Here is a 14,902-nt window from a genome sequence, read left to right as displayed (position 1 = left end):
ACAGACGCGTGACGTCACGTGTGGCGACGCTGGAGAGCGCTGGAGACTCTACTTACTTCGACGTCAAGGTCAACGCTCAACCCAACGCATCCTGCCGACCCTCGAATTTAATCTAGTGGCGTTAAGAGAAATGGATATCAGTTTGAAATAGAATGAAAACGCAATGTAAGTGCAGCCACATCTTCGACGCTGCGACTACTTCGTCTACCAACCGACAACTTATTATTTTGACCTACTCTGTACTTTGTCACCGTGACTCAACTGTGGACGCACGTCCTGACCTTCAGTCTTCACGTCCCTACTTGATAGGTGAGATCTTTCGGCAACGTTGTGCTTGCTGTGGTGAAGATGCCTCGCTGTTTGGAGTCTTTTCAATGGTCTATGTCGTTGCGATGGCGTGCTTCAGCATATGTTGTTTTTGATGGTCCTCTGAGTCTCGGCATGATGCAAGTCATTCGGATTTATGATTACTCTTGTTAAAGGATGTCCCATATATCTGAATCCTCCTCTTCTTCCATCCATCTCACTGACATCACTACTAGACCTCTCAGTGACAACGGGATCATATCACCGACATGTGTGGTGAGTATGGTCATCTTCAGAACAATACGCAGAATATCCGGGCACGCTTTATGTATTTTTGATTGTGAACATAGATGGTTTGGAGCATTTGCGACATCTACCTCAGTTAGTTGCAATTTATATATGAACTCATGCTTGATATCCATAAATACTGTTCATTTGCATCGCAACATCAGATATCGTGATCTTTGGTGTCTTGCTATCTTGCTACAGCCGCTCAAATCTTCATATCCCATCTTGACAGCCTCAATGACTGGTTTGATTGTCGAACCACACTTCCTAATTGCATCATCAAAACTGGTCAGGTTTCCACACGAATATGCATGGCTGGTGATAGACAACCATGATATGATGAACACTGTATACACGACCACCAGGCTGAGCTGACATGTCTATGTTACCATGACGGTCTGGGCGTCCTGTACGTCAACCGGTGACAAGTGAGTACCGTAGTTTCATCTGCAAGTGGTTACACAATCAATCAACACTGACACTGCCAACTATGTACATATAGTCCCCACCATAACAGGCGTCCTCCTCAGCTTGACTCGCCCCCAGCATACTCATACTGCAAGATCCACCTCAACTCGATACTTAGCCATCTGCTGATAGCAATGTCGTTGACTTCATTTGAAGGCATTGATGCTAGGCCCCAAATTGGACAAAAAATAGAGCAGGTAAGCTGTCTCAATATTGCGCCGTTTGGATCGTTGTCATTTGGCCTGAGTCCTCACAGAACTAATAAGCAGGTTGAGGATAGCAGCACCCAGTCTATTACATCTCCCGCCACCGACTCGTGCGCGCCAGGGTTACCATTGGAACTACACGAGAACATCATCGATTGCATCCGCACAGGGGCAAGATGGGGTTTAGGAGAGGCAGAGCGCCAGACATTGATTGCGTGCGCCCTCACTTGTAGAAGTTGGCTGCCCAGGAGCCTCGCAAATCTCGTGCATACCATTCATCTTGACGAACGCTCTCGAATGATCGCTGTCGCGGCGCTGTTGGAGGCCAGGCCCTTCTTACGACCCATGGTTACAAATGTATCCATTTCTAACACGGGTATAAGTGGCCCTGAAGACTCAAACTTGCCTCCTTTGCCCATCTTCCCCGTGCTGTTCATGCGCAAGATGTCCACCTTGCAACATCTCACAATTTCCTTCCATACATTCCCAAGTGCGACCACAAGGGACTTCTACCAGTGCTTTGCAGAATTCACTAGCATCACCTCTCTGAACCTTTCGTCTGTCGAGTTCTCGTCCGCACACGACTTCGCACATCTCATCTTGATCATGCCCAACCTCCGAGAATTGACCCTCTCCAACGTGAAGTGGTCAAATCACGGCATTCTTCCAGCACTCCTTCCACCGGGCGTGTCTCGCCCGCGACTTGCGGTTCTCAGAAATATGAACTTTCTAACGTCCAAGGCCAGTGCCGAGGAATTCATGGCTGCGGCACTCGTGTGGAAGGATGTCATAGACTTGTTGACCGGTCATCAGCTGCCCCTCCCTCTCGAGGATTTACCCTTCTTCGATCTCAATTTCTGCTCAGGCGGCTTTCGGCTTGTGGATTTGCGGACGATGGACATGGGCCGACTCCTGCGCTATGCCGGTGCCGACTTACGCAGTTTGTCATTAGCCATTGGAGCTGGTGACATGGAGGCAATGTCCGCAAAAGACATCATCAGTAAGTTTGCCCCCGTCGGTGTTATACGAATTGCGTCCTGACGTTTGAAAGGGACGCATGTCGATTTGAGCGAGAATACCCACTTAGAGGTGCTAAACCTGGCTGCCCCTTTCTTAGACACCGAGAACAACTGCGAGTGGATCCCATGCTTGCTCGCGCAAATCATCTCATCACGGCTGCGCAAATGTATGATTGTCGTGAACACCGTTCCTTCATTCAACGCCGACGTCGTACAGAAGACGTGGGACCTGTTCACACCGCAGATCTGTTCGTCCATAGACACCATTCTCACTCATACGAGGTGCTCGGGATTACGACAGGTTATTTTCGTGATGAAGGGCATATCACGATCTAAAACTTGGTATGAGAATGGGAGGATCAAGCACGCAGAATTTGAGCGTTCCCGGTTTCCAAAGTTGTACGACCGGGGAATACTGTCTTGCATGTTTTTCGGAGACGAAAGACACAAAGAGTATCTTGGGGGGTTAAGATCACGAGCTTGTGCATGTAGATGATTATAACGTCAAGGATGGCCGTAAAAATTTGTATGTGTATACATTGCTATGATACGTGAATTTTCACGTCGCTTAGAGGGGATGAATATCTGGTTTGGGACCGACGGGGATGATTTGGTAAGGATTAAGCTGCGCGTGGTCAGCATCCGGGACCCTATGCTTGCGGGAATTGTACGCACCATGGACATCGACGTGTAGTAGCCATCCTTGATGTGCTTAAAATTACATGTGTCCTTGAATGCAGGCACCGTCCAATACAGTTTGCGCAGCCAGCGGTGAATCTCGGGGTAGTCGCCGCGAATCGAGCGTATATTGCATTTGAAGTGACCGTGATACACCGGGTCAAAGCGGATCTGAAGAGCTCGCATTTAATACTGCGACACCGCCGATAACCTGGAGCCTTACAATTGTCACGAATAGTCTCACATCCGCTTCTGTGAGCTGATCCCCGATGAGGTAGTCCTTGCCCTTCAGTATGGTCTCAAGGCGATCGAGTGAGTCAAAGAGGGGGCGTACGGCCGCCTCATATGCCTCCTGTGTCCTCGCAAAGCCGGTCTTATATACGCCATTGTTCACGGTGTTGTACACCCACTCGTTGAGTTCATCGATCTCGTTCCTTAACACCTCTGGGTAGAAGTCGAGTGCGGCCTTATCTGTCGGCAGCAAGTGATCAAATGCACTGTTGAACATCCGGATGATTTCTGAGCTCTCGTTGTTCACTATGGTGCCCGTCTGCTTGTCCCAGAGAACAGGTACCGTGAAGAGGCCTTCATAATCTGGGTTCACGCGCAGATAGAGGTCTCTGATGTACTGCGCATTGAACAACGGATCAGGCATTGCGCCAGGAAAGTTGTCGACCGTGGCGAAGGGCCAGCCGTGCTCGGTCATACGCGGAGAAACGACAGTTACGTCTGTCAGTGACTCATTAGTACAACTAGCGATGAGGAGCACTTAAGTACGTACCGATGAAGTCGTCGAGACCCTTGAATTGACGCATTATCAGTGTCCTTGTGGCCCATGCTGTTGCCATGATTATTTGAGCAAGTGGTTGTGGTTGAAATACCTCATCAGTAGAACTCACGGCAGCCATACGAGACATACAGATGGTAACGACCTAACTCATGCGCATCAGTATGCAAGAAAAGATACAAGAGAAGGATGTCAAGGATTCATTGCAAGAATTGGCGCCTATCTCGGAGGTTGGGCATTATCAACGAGGGCACAGGAATAGTTATGCCTCAGAAAGAGCCATTGTGACGAGCCAGGATGAATTTGGGCGTGTGTTTCATGATGAGGGAGTAGTGAGATAATACCCGCCACTCGCACACATCAGCCACTGATCAGAGGAAGATGAACGTGCCTTTCTCAGGTTCAAATTGGCCGCCTTTTTCAATGAAATCTCGGAATGTCGAGGAACTGCGAGTAAATGATCCATCGGTATTCGACGTCCTCTTGCGGAGATCCGACAGATGGGTGACATCTTTGGCGACCATTATGACCACGACAAAGGGCAAACGTTTCAAGTGTGTTCAAAGATGAGACGAGGTGGGACGGATCGCAGTGAAGTGCTTATGTCCATCCTTCCTGTCTACTTATACCAGACGATGATTTAGTGACTACGTCATAGCTACTGCCAGTGTTATTAGCAAGACACGCTTATAAAGTCGTGTAAAGGTGCTTACGGTGTCATGCTTCTGAGCTCGGGGTGAGCCGAGGTAGCTTGCAGCAGTAGCCGCCGTGAACCTTCCATATATCGTAAAAGGTAAACGGTAGACCCCGTCTGCATTCATGTTCTCATAATGGCGAATATCACGCGACTGCAACGATCTGTGTATAAGGATATCCAGCCGGTCTAATGGACCAAACGCAGCGCAACAACCTACACGGACCGGTTGCTCCAGCAACGAGTATGCAAAACACGTGAACTTGGTACATGCACTCGTTAAGTATGTCTGTGCAACGCACTGAAGACACAAAACCGCTGCAAGATATTCAAGACGAATCACTGAAACAACGGCTGCTCCAGTGGCGGTGCGCGGGATCATCGTCGATATGGGTATATAGGAATGACAGACACACCTTCGCTCCAGACCAGCCAAGATCTGAACAAATTGAAGCTACAAGGTAGAGTGGCTTGGTTGTGATGTGGAGAGCGAGCTTCAGGAACTCACTACCACTAGGCAGATCTCCTAACAGTGAGATGATCGCTGACGATTGGCCAAGGTAGAGCATCCAATGAGTATTCCCAGAAACTAATCCACGAAATATTGCAAAGACCATTAGAGACGACGCTACCGTATAATCCACCCAGTCCGGGGCTAAGTCTAAGCTCAAGTTCCTGCCATACCAATGACGCCAACATGATCGCGTATCTTCGCGATCTCCGAGACACTCAGTGCACCCTTACTCGCGCAGAAGAAGTCCTCCCAGGCCTGCGCCGCATCGCCATAGTTGGAGAATTGAGAGCTAACGAGGCACATCCGGTCAGTCATGAAACGTCAATATAATATGAGCGAACTCACGTCAAAAACGTGTATAATTGCTCCCAGAATGCGGGGTTGGCCAACGTTGCATGGTATGACGTCTGCGGAACGCCCGCAGCAGGCGCCGCCGGTATGCTGGAGGTGTCCAGCACGAGGGGTATATCCACGATCTTCTCGCCGGGCGACGGCGAGAGCGAGGGTGAGGGCGAGAGCACAACCGACGGTATGCGGCTATGCCCCGAACGCGTCCTGCTCTGTGTCGGTTCCGGGAGCAGGGTGATCTGCCCGCCCCCTGCAGGCTTCTGCAACGTGGGCTCCGCGATTGCTGGGGTGGTTTTCGCGGGATCCCAGTCGAAACCGGGCTTGACCATCAAGTTGATAGTATCACCCTCCTTCACGCTATATTCTTGCAAGAGCTTGCCGTCAGCAAGCGCCTTCCCCTTGAGGAGGAGCCGCTGCGCGTCGGCGAACGGCGCTCCGGGCAGCAAAGCGAGTTGTGCTTTGATCGCAGAGATGGTGTCGGTGGGTTGTACGGACAATGTGTATGATTGAGCCGGCTTGACGGACTTGAAGGTGACGTTGATGGAGCCTGCGGGGACTGGATCCTGAGGCTTGCGCTCAGGTGGAGGAGGGACATCAACCTAAAGACGATTAGACTTCATATTTGGCTATTACAGAGCATGCAAGCGAGTGTTCCGTGGGAAAGCCATTTCAATTAATGTCCTCCCTTCAGAGGGTTATTGGCGCAATATTGGAAGCATTAGAGTCACATCGTCGTGCTATGCTTTGGCATGAGGCGCAAGAATGTCTGATGCTAGTCTGCATGCAGGTCCTCCCAGCTGAAGAATTCACGTGTGGAAGGCCTGAAAATGACAACAGAAGCAAGCAAGAACGTCAAGTGTCGCAACCAGGAAGTACCGTATCATTACCGAGCAAAAGCTGCGCAAACAATATTCGCTGCTCTGCGGTCAAGCCGCTCTGAATGGTGACGATGACATTAAAGCAGTATTCTGCACAACATAGCGGAAAGCGCCACCACCAGCGAGGTTGAATGTGGAATACACATTAGATCAAACTCAACTCTCAATAGGGTGGCGAAGGGTCTCTGATGGGAGATCATGCCACTCTCCTACCTTCGCAATCGGCAACACCCAAAGAGAAGGTAAAGGATTCCCCAAATGATGACATTAAGGAAATGATCCACGGAGCACAGCTTACATGCGAGCATGAATACTGACCGGGAGCACGGGTATCTTCTTCAGCGATTTGTCTGGCGGTTGTTGGAAGTCGTCCGCATACGTGACCGGGTGCGAGGACAAATTATTCGCAAACGACTTGACAAACGTGAGCTCTGCTTGCTCAGACATTGCGGCGAGCAATATCTATCAATTCAATGAATAGAAGGTGTCGTCCTAGAGCCAGCGAAATGAAATGGTTGAGAACAAGGAACGATTGATTGAGCTAGGGTGACGTGGGGAATGTCACCGGTGACATGGCGCACCATCTAGCTGTCACATCATGGTCACGACCTCCATCGAGGCCGTGACACGAGTGAACGTCGACCACCTCATATCTGCGTGAACAATGGCGGTATGCTATCACAGCTGTTGGTCCGTCTATGGGATGCTAATGCTTGAGTCATGCATGTAGTCTGGGTTTAGTCCTCATGGAGGTATGCTCTTTGCTGGTGACCGTAGCGATCATGGCTGCTGAACAGCCTTGCAGGTGTCCCCCGGTGTTTCGCATACTGGCAGGAATTCTCGAAGGTTCGTACGCTAGCACAGTACGGTTGGAATTCAAGCTCACAAGACATTACACCCATGCAGTGCTACGCACAGACGGATGTGCCATCACAGTGCCGCCCGCCGGCTGACGACTACTTAGAATGTCTTCACCACACTAACGAGGTACGTGCAATGTCGTATATCGTTCCGCAGCCTTGTAATATTTACTGCGTGTTACTCCCTTCTGTCCAATTAGATTGCCCGTGCAAAGGCGATCAAGGCAGAATTCGTGCGCAAGGCACAACGACAGGCACACGAGGGACGCAAGGCGGCAGATATCCTCGCAGACGGTGTCATTGTCGGTGTGGGACTGATCCAGCGAAGTCAGGGCGAGAGCGAGCACGCGAAGTAATATCGCTGTTTTAACTCAATGGATGCCGTTCACTCTGTTGGATCTGGACGAAGCTCTGAAGCTCTGTTTGCACTGGTCAATGCCGGCCCTCTAGCCGTTGCGCTTCAAGCTTTAAGTCGCATATTCACGGATTCTTAGGCTCAAGTTATAGTTATTCCAAGGCGAGACGTTTGTGCTTGTGGATACAGTAGTATTGTCGCTATGTTTCAGATTACAACCTGGAACTGATTGCGAGTCTGGTGTCGACGTCGAGACGGCAGAGTGCCGAGCGGCATTCTGGTCGGAGCTCCAATATGTCACGCTCGGCCACCTTCACCCATCATCCCTCTCTCTTCCCGTCTTGTCCTTCTCCCTCGTTTAGTACGATGACCGTCCAGGGTTACGGCTCAGAAAACTCGCCGATAGTTGTGTCTGATGATGAAGAGGCGGCCAGCGTCGAGCGACAGCTAGGTGGGTCTTCAGTCACCCACATCCTGTGGATTGGTTCTAGCAAACAGCAACACCCAACACCAGATTCATATGATGCATCCTGGCAAGAGGAACCTTCGTACTCCGACGATGTCCAGGGTGCGTCGTTTCCTTTTTATGACTATTCAAAGATGCGTGTTGCGATCTATCTGTCTCAGATTATGCTTCAGTACCCGCTATCGGTCAGAAACGAAAGCGCAATGGCGGGGCACACCCTGATCTCCCTGCGCCACCACAGTTTGAGAGCAAAAATGCTCGAAAGAAGAGGCGCAAGAAGGAGCGGCTCGTGGCACAGCAGCAGGGGACATTTGAGGTCCCTCCGCCAGCGCCCGTGCCGTTCCTTGCGCCTCTACCTTCGCCCTACACTGTACCGTCTCTCCCACTGCCCCCCGCCAATCTGCTTCCTCTACCTCCTCTACCCCATCGTCCCCCGCATCCAAAGCGGCAGAAGCCACCACCATCGCGCGCTGAATTGGGCGAGTCGGTCATGTTCCCCGAGATACTCCCACCGGTCTTCTGGGGCGGAGGGCCACCGATGAACGCGTCATCGCTACCGAAGCCCTATGTTCCTCCGTTCCTACCGCCAAAGCCCATGTTTGCAACTGTGGTCCCCGACGGTCCTGGCCGTACGTCAGGACCAGGACCTTACCTCTCCCCTATTCTTCCGTATCCGGTGGATGTTCCCGCCCTCCCTGAGCCTGTTGCCCCTCAGTCCACGACGTCTACACAGATAGCAAAGAAGCCTATCGGCATGCCCGAAGACTTGGACGCCAAAGCTAAGCATGGTGTGTATGCTGTTGATCACTTGTCCCCTGCGCCCGACACGACGTGCACGCTTATTTTGGAGCTGCTGCCGAAGAAGTTCCGGAACGTCCACTTTGTGCAGTCGTGGGGGCGGCGCTTTGCTAAGCAGCGGGAGATCCGCGTTGATCTGGATGCGCAGGTCGGTAAGGCCCTGATCGAGTTTCCGAGTGAGGACGTCGCGCAGGCCGCATTTGGCAGTCCTCGCTTGGGTGGGGAGGGGAAGGAGCACATTCGTGCGTACTGGTATCGTGTCGGGGAACGTTTGAAGCAGTCCCAGATTGACTTGGAGGAGGGTGAGATCGAAGAGGATGACGAGGTGTATGAGTTGCCCGTCCCCGTTGTTCAAGCACCACCAAAGAATCGCAAACAAAAGAAGGCGGCAAAGAGGAAGGCGAAGGAAGAGGCGGCAGCCGCCGCGATGTCCATCTCGAGAGACGACGACGACGCTTTGTTCGCAGCACTACTGTTCAGGCCGCGGACGCAGTCCAGCAACTTCCAGGAGCCGCTCGCAGCCCCGACTCCCCCTGCACCACCTCCACCTCCCGTTTATGGTGTAGAATATCACACCCCACAGTACTACGGCGGGTACTCTGCTCAGTACCTGCAACCTGGAGCGGCATACGCTGGACCATCTTCCGCGCCTTCTCATGACGCCTGGGAACCTGCTATCAACGACGAACAACCTATGGATCTTGCGTCGAGCGACGCTGGATACGACATGAAGGTTGAGATACTGGAGCAGGCGACGGCAGAGGCCGTCGACGATATGGACTACGACTCGTATTCCATCGCGTCATCGAGGGCGAGCCCGGTCACGCCTGCGATTGACCTGCCCTACGAGCAGTATCGGAGTCCGTCGTCTAAGCAGCCGGCCAAGGAGCTGTCAGCACTAAACATGGCCCCTTTACCTCCACCCACGTCTGCCGCCGAGCCCGCCACAAAACATCCTTCACCGTACAACGTCCACACACCGCTACCAGGAGTCAATATAAACCCTTTGCTATGGCCCAAGCCTGCACCATTACCGGAGGTCAACACGGTACCGCTGCCATGGCATCTACTTACCCCTACTGTAGCCCAGAAGACGGACACCCTTGGGATGACAAGGGCAAGCATAGAGAGGGACGTGTCTTCGCAACAACCATTGAGGTCTTTACCTCAAGAGCAAAGTTCATCCGTTGTGCAAACGCCTCAATCAGTCACATCCCGGCCACCCGCTGACTCCTTGATAAGGGCGGCGGCGGCGGCTTCCGCCGCTTCGCCAGAGGTGCCAGTCCAAGCTCTGGATCCTACAAGGCTTAAGGCTTCATCGTTGTCCACCTTGACTTCCTTGCCTTCTACTACAGTGTCGTCCACTCCAGCCATAATGCCCGGTGGTATCTCGCAGGCTCATCCTCCCAGCCGCCCTGAAACCGCTTGGCAGCCCTCGGCGCCCAGCAAGCCAGACTTGCTACAGCGACAGCAACTTCAGCAGCGCATCACGAAACTGGAGCAAGAGCTTGCGAGGCGCAATGGAGGCGCTAGCGCGAGTGCAAGTGGGAGCGCCTCGCCTGTCATTGGCACTACGGCATCGGTCACTGAACGAATCGAGAAGAGCACAGAGGATGAATCTGCTACGGCCCTCCGACTTGATCCTGCTTTAGCAGAGTTACGTCGTTCTGTCCTTGCCACCAGAGGCCACGCGTCAGCAGCAACAAAATCAATCGCAGCGTCATCGACGCTCGCAGATGCTGCACAAACAGATCCTATAGATGACGCTGAGATCACAACCACGATAGCCGTCCCCAAGCCTTCGCTCGTTGTCCATGCTGCGTCTACCGTACAGGCAACTGTGTTCAATGGGAACGCAACTTCATCATCAACTCCCAGCCGCAGCACAACGGCCACCCCCAGTACAGCTTCTACGGCCGCATCGTCGAGTGAGAAGAATATCAACCTCGATGACATGGCCGTATCCTTCATAACGGCGACGCTACAAGCTGTACGACCAGCTTTACCTTCACTTTCATCCTCAGTGCCACCACCGCCTTCAACACCCAGGTTGCCGCAGCTTGATGAGAAGACGCGGTTAGCCGCGCATCAGCAGCGTTTGGAAGAACTCATCGCCGAGAGTCAGAGGCTTTTAACACAACACGCACAGGCGCGGTCAAAAGCAGAAAGGCAACGCATCTTAGGAGACCTGCGAGAGTGCACGCGGTAAGCACCGTGTGGCTGTAAACGGGGATTGTCAGGGCGCTGCTCAAGCCGTTGACAGGACCATGGATAACATGAAGTCTATTTCCCTGTCGCCAAGGTTGTCCCCATTAGTTTCCCCCACTCCCATCGCCCAGCAACAACGACAACAGTTGACACTGCAGGCGCTAATGAAAGGATGGCCCGAAACGACACGTGAAGCGACCATCATCATCATTAGCGATGATGAAGACGCTTCAGACGACGACGATTAATTATTTTAATTTTGAATTTGGTTTGTATCCTGATTAACCGCTATCTGGCAGGAGATTGGTGCCTTGTAGACGCACTCCAGAGGAGGCACAATCGGAAGTGTTCTATGTTTCTATCCTTCGAGCACCTAATGCAACACTATCTTTTCCAGGGCGACCGTTCAGGTTTGCCTATGCATGTTGTAAGGTGAGTTGAGCGCTTGCCCATTCGGGATCCTCTCACCCCCTGTACACAGATTTCCGTAGAGTATACGTTCGTTACCCATCCATTATATCTAGATCTCAGACGCGACACTGGGTCCGTTGACATCGGTCTTCGAGACCCAGGGTGATTTACGTCCATTCTCCGATGCTGTGTTCAGGATCTCTTCCTTGCGAGAGATTCAATGAGCATGCTCGGAAGGTTTGGATAATCGCCTCTGGTGCACTACAGTCGACATGTACGTTCCGGCCGATGTTGCGTTTGTCCGTTGTATCACCTTGCTTTCTGTCAATGCTATCGTGTTTGTGTTTTGCGATTTCGCTCTGTGGGAATTTTGAATGGCGGACTCCCGTGTGACGAGTTTACACGACCCTTGCTCCTGTCTCTACGGCAGTTTGTCGGAGAAATTCCTTATGCCCCACAGTCGCCGCTCACAGTAACATTGTGGTCGGCGACATCAATTGATCATGGGTTGGGTATATGCTCATGCTTTCGGCATAGTCTCGCGAAATTTTTGGACGGCCTTGCATTGTATTACAGCAATTCAATTTCTTGATATTCACCTTTGCGAGGATCCCGGCTTCAGGTACACCTTTCTCGTTCTGTTCCAATGAGATCAGATCGATAGCAACACTGAATGGGGATATCGGGCCAAGATAGTGGCAGGGACCATCCTGGACCTCTTTTGAGCCAGCAAAGGAAGTTGGCGCCTTGTTATCAACAGGAGCGCTGCGATGCGAGTGTTCTCCTTACTCATCCAGCGGTACGGAATGCCGAACACCGTCGAGCGCAAACGGTTATATACTCTGGCAACAGAGGGTGGAACGCTGTATAGTTCCCCCACACCTGCCGTTCCTATACTATCCCCCAAATTAGCCAGACATGCCAGCTTCGCAATACGTGACATTGAACACTGGGGCGAAAATGCCCACTTTGGGTCTCGGTAAGTTTCACATTCAATCGCAGTCGACAGGATATTAACAATACCTTCGTTAGGGACGTGGAAGTCCGCTCCCGGTGCTGTTGAGAAGGCGGTTGAGGTCGCGCTCAAGAACGGGTACCGTCACATCGACACCGCAGCTGCGTATGGTACGTCATGATTAATTGATTGATTGGACACTTTGGGTACTGACTGATTCGGGTCGACAGCGAATGAGAAGGAGGTTGGAGTGGGCCTTAAGAACTCTGGCGTGCCGCGCGAGGACATTTTCTTGACGACGAAGCTCAACAACAGCGACCAGCGGGACCCTGAGGGGGCGCTGGAGACATCGTTGAACAACCTTGAAACATCGTACCTCGACCTTTGGTTGATGCACTGGCCTTGTCCGATGAAGAATGGAAAGCCTGACCCCAGCGTCGCCTGGCAGGACACCTGGAAAAAAATGGAGGTGATTTACAAGGCGCACCCCGAGAAGGTCCGTGCGATCGGCGTCTCCAACTTCTCGGTCAAGTACCTCGAGGAGCTTCTCAGCTTCGCGACGATTGTCCCGGCCGTGAATCAAATCGAAAGCCATCCGTGCGTATATCACTGCACAACGTTGTGCGTTAGTATAGCTGACGCGTTCTCTAACCACTTCTACAGATCACTCAAGCAAGAGGATGTCGTCGCGCTCTCGCGGTCGAAGGGCATCGCGATCACGGCGTACTCTCCTCTTGGTTCGGACAATGCACCGCTTGCGTCGAACCCGACCATAGTTGAGATTGCAAAGGCGTATAACGTCAGCCCGACGGCGGTGCTTATCTCGTACCACGCCAACCGTGAGGGCTTCACTGGTGCGTTGCTCATGATGTTGTCCGTCGAGATTTCCATAAGATGACATCGCGTGTATTTATCCTGTAGTTATTCCCAAGTCGGTCACGCCCGAGCGTATAGTTTCCAACAAGAAGATCATCGACCTAACGCCAGAGGACCTGCAGAAGGTCTCCGACGTCGAGAAGGCCGGCACTCTACGTGTATGCAAGCCGTACTGGACCGGATACGGCGGCATTGGTTTCCCTGACTGCCAGGACTGACTGGCTGCGAGATTGTAACGCGTTTTGTTGTACGGGGTGCTCAACCGTAGTCGAACCAGAACGTCGAGAAGCTATGACATTGAATAGGTTTGTCAATCAGACGCAATATTATCGTAACATCGTCGCTTTGTCCTCGATGATAGTCGCAAGCACCTAGTTTAAATTCTTCCTATGTACACATGGGTGCGCGTACAGAATACGAAAGATAAATTAGTGCATCGGGACCTCGCTGCTCACCGGCAATTGCGGTACCACTGACTGGGGGGATATTTTCAACTGTGAAGCTGGGCCGAGCTTGTAGGTAAAGCCTCCGCGCATCATCTTCTCATAGGGCCTAAGCGAGTAGTAAATATCGTTACTCTTCAAATCGCTCGGGCTTCACCGACGACTGCAGCGCGCGACTCATTGAAACACGTGACCGCGTCTGGCTGAAGGCTCGAGCCCTCCGGGGCCAGAGGCTACTTCAAACCGCTCTGACTCTATGCGAACCCCGCCATCGCTCTGTAGAAACAAGATACTAGTACTTGCAGAGCTCCTACACATTAGTTCCCTCCAGGGTTTGGATTGACTACGATGACTGAGCCTTCAAAATCACCTTCATCTCCGCCAACTCATATGGAACCTGATTTTGACTCTGGCATTAATACATCGGCAGCATGGACGGTCTCTCTAGCCGCCGAGGGTAGTGCACGCGCTAGTCTGCATCATGAAGCATCTCTCTCGGACGACGAGCTCGTAGAGGATGAGGACGAGCAGGCGGATTCAGATCGAGGGCCAAGCCGCCCTGCCCGCGCGTTATACAGCTTCGAAGGGAAGCCTGAATTTCGCGAGCTCTCAAGCGTAGAGGCTGGCGATGAACTGGAAGTGCTGAGGGAGGATGTCGGTGAAGGCTGGAGCCTTGTGAAGCTCACAAAATGCAGAGGAGGCCGTGACCCGCGACCTGAAGGCGAGATTGGACTACTGCCGCGGACATATTACACAGTATGTTTCATGCCTCAATTGCTCTGGTGCTTTTCTTATCTATACAAACTGTAGTTTACAGCCGATTTCACGCTTTTGCCTGGTTTTTCGTTGCCCACAACACATGTTCGGACACGGAGCAGACGTGAAGCATCGGGTTCTTCTATCACACCTCGAGGCTCCCCGTCAAGAGGATCACAGCCTCTCCCCATCGTTCCACAGTCGACCGGGGAGTGGTTCCCTAGCTTTCGGCGCAGTCTCCTTGGGGGTCGATCTTTGAATCGCTTCTCAAGTTTCGTCACGAGCGGCGCAGAGGCATGGGTCTTGCAAGGGACTGAGAACGAACCCGCTCCTCCAATTCCGGCACATAGCAGAGAGACATCGGAACAGAGCATCAGTGACGATGCAGGTTCTCGCCAAAGCGTGCTAGGGATGGCGGCAGAAACGGAAAGACATTTTGTCGAGGTGGGCCCTGCGTGGAAGAGCAAGCTGCCAGCATTCCGGGTGCTTGTACACTCGCCGTCCAAGAGAAGCTCAACGCTCACGGGCCCGTTTACGATCTATACACTGACATCCTGCTTCGAGACCACCACCGAGGCCGACTCGCGG

General features: G+C 52.3%; 6 protein-coding genes across 6 annotated transcripts; 4 read left to right on the top strand and 2 right to left on the bottom strand.

The window, feature by feature from the left end:
* Positions 1 to 984: 984 nt before the first annotated feature.
* On the top strand, positions 985 to 2,783 carry POSPLADRAFT_1034648 (hypothetical protein; the record flags this gene model as incomplete). Its single annotated transcript, XM_024477037.1, has 4 exons — positions 985 to 1,022; positions 1,097 to 1,259; positions 1,332 to 2,268; positions 2,386 to 2,783. The coding sequence occupies 4 exons, from the start codon at positions 985 to 987 to the stop codon at positions 2,781 to 2,783; spliced, it is 1,536 nt and encodes a 511-aa protein (XP_024337940.1).
* Positions 2,784 to 2,855: 72 nt separating this feature from the next.
* POSPLADRAFT_1047408 (hypothetical protein) lies at positions 2,856 to 4,276 on the bottom strand (the record flags this gene model as incomplete). The annotated part of the gene is made up of 6 exons (XM_024479281.1): positions 2,856 to 2,912; positions 2,963 to 3,136; positions 3,189 to 3,694; positions 3,747 to 3,803; positions 3,865 to 3,897; positions 4,144 to 4,276. The coding sequence occupies 6 exons, from the start codon at positions 4,274 to 4,276 to the stop codon at positions 2,856 to 2,858; spliced, it is 960 nt and encodes a 319-aa protein (XP_024337939.1).
* Positions 4,277 to 5,113: 837 nt separating this feature from the next.
* POSPLADRAFT_1146920 (hypothetical protein) lies at positions 5,114 to 6,633 on the bottom strand (the record flags this gene model as incomplete). Its single annotated transcript, XM_024486002.1, has 3 exons — positions 5,114 to 5,249; positions 5,306 to 5,907; positions 6,505 to 6,633. 3 exons carry the CDS (start codon positions 6,631 to 6,633, stop codon positions 5,114 to 5,116), a joined length of 867 nt encoding a protein of 288 aa, XP_024337938.1.
* Positions 6,634 to 6,849: 216 nt separating this feature from the next.
* On the top strand, positions 6,850 to 7,440 carry POSPLADRAFT_1170854 (hypothetical protein; the record flags this gene model as incomplete). Its single annotated transcript, XM_024488109.1, has 5 exons — positions 6,850 to 6,856; positions 6,917 to 6,938; positions 6,992 to 7,032; positions 7,093 to 7,173; positions 7,247 to 7,440. Coding segments are annotated over 5 exons (307 nt in total), but the record flags the coding sequence as incomplete, so codon positions are not given.
* Positions 7,441 to 9,092: 1,652 nt separating this feature from the next.
* POSPLADRAFT_1047406 (hypothetical protein) lies at positions 9,093 to 11,508 on the top strand (the record flags this gene model as incomplete). The annotated part of the gene is made up of 3 exons (XM_024479280.1): positions 9,093 to 10,870; positions 11,191 to 11,305; positions 11,398 to 11,508. 3 exons carry the CDS (start codon positions 9,093 to 9,095, stop codon positions 11,506 to 11,508), a joined length of 2,004 nt encoding a protein of 667 aa, XP_024337936.1.
* A 659-nt stretch (positions 11,509 to 12,167) lies between these two features.
* POSPLADRAFT_1182299 (hypothetical protein) lies at positions 12,168 to 13,556 on the top strand. Its single transcript, XM_024488910.1, has 5 exons — positions 12,168 to 12,263; positions 12,317 to 12,409; positions 12,470 to 12,836; positions 12,903 to 13,093; positions 13,161 to 13,556. Exons 1-5 carry the CDS (start codon positions 12,203 to 12,205, stop codon positions 13,331 to 13,333), a joined length of 885 nt encoding a protein of 294 aa, XP_024337935.1. The 5' UTR covers positions 12,168 to 12,202; the 3' UTR covers positions 13,334 to 13,556.
* The last annotated feature ends 1,346 nt before the right edge of the window (positions 13,557 to 14,902 follow it).

The sequence above is a fragment of the Postia placenta genome (assembly GCF_002117355.1).
Source record: "Postia placenta MAD-698-R-SB12 unplaced genomic scaffold POSPLAscaffold_9, whole genome shotgun sequence".
NCBI lineage: Eukaryota > Fungi > Basidiomycota > Agaricomycetes > Polyporales > Adustoporiaceae > Rhodonia > Rhodonia placenta.
The sequence above is the reverse complement of the archived record's forward strand: the minus strand, read 5'-3'. Positions and strand labels throughout refer to the sequence as shown.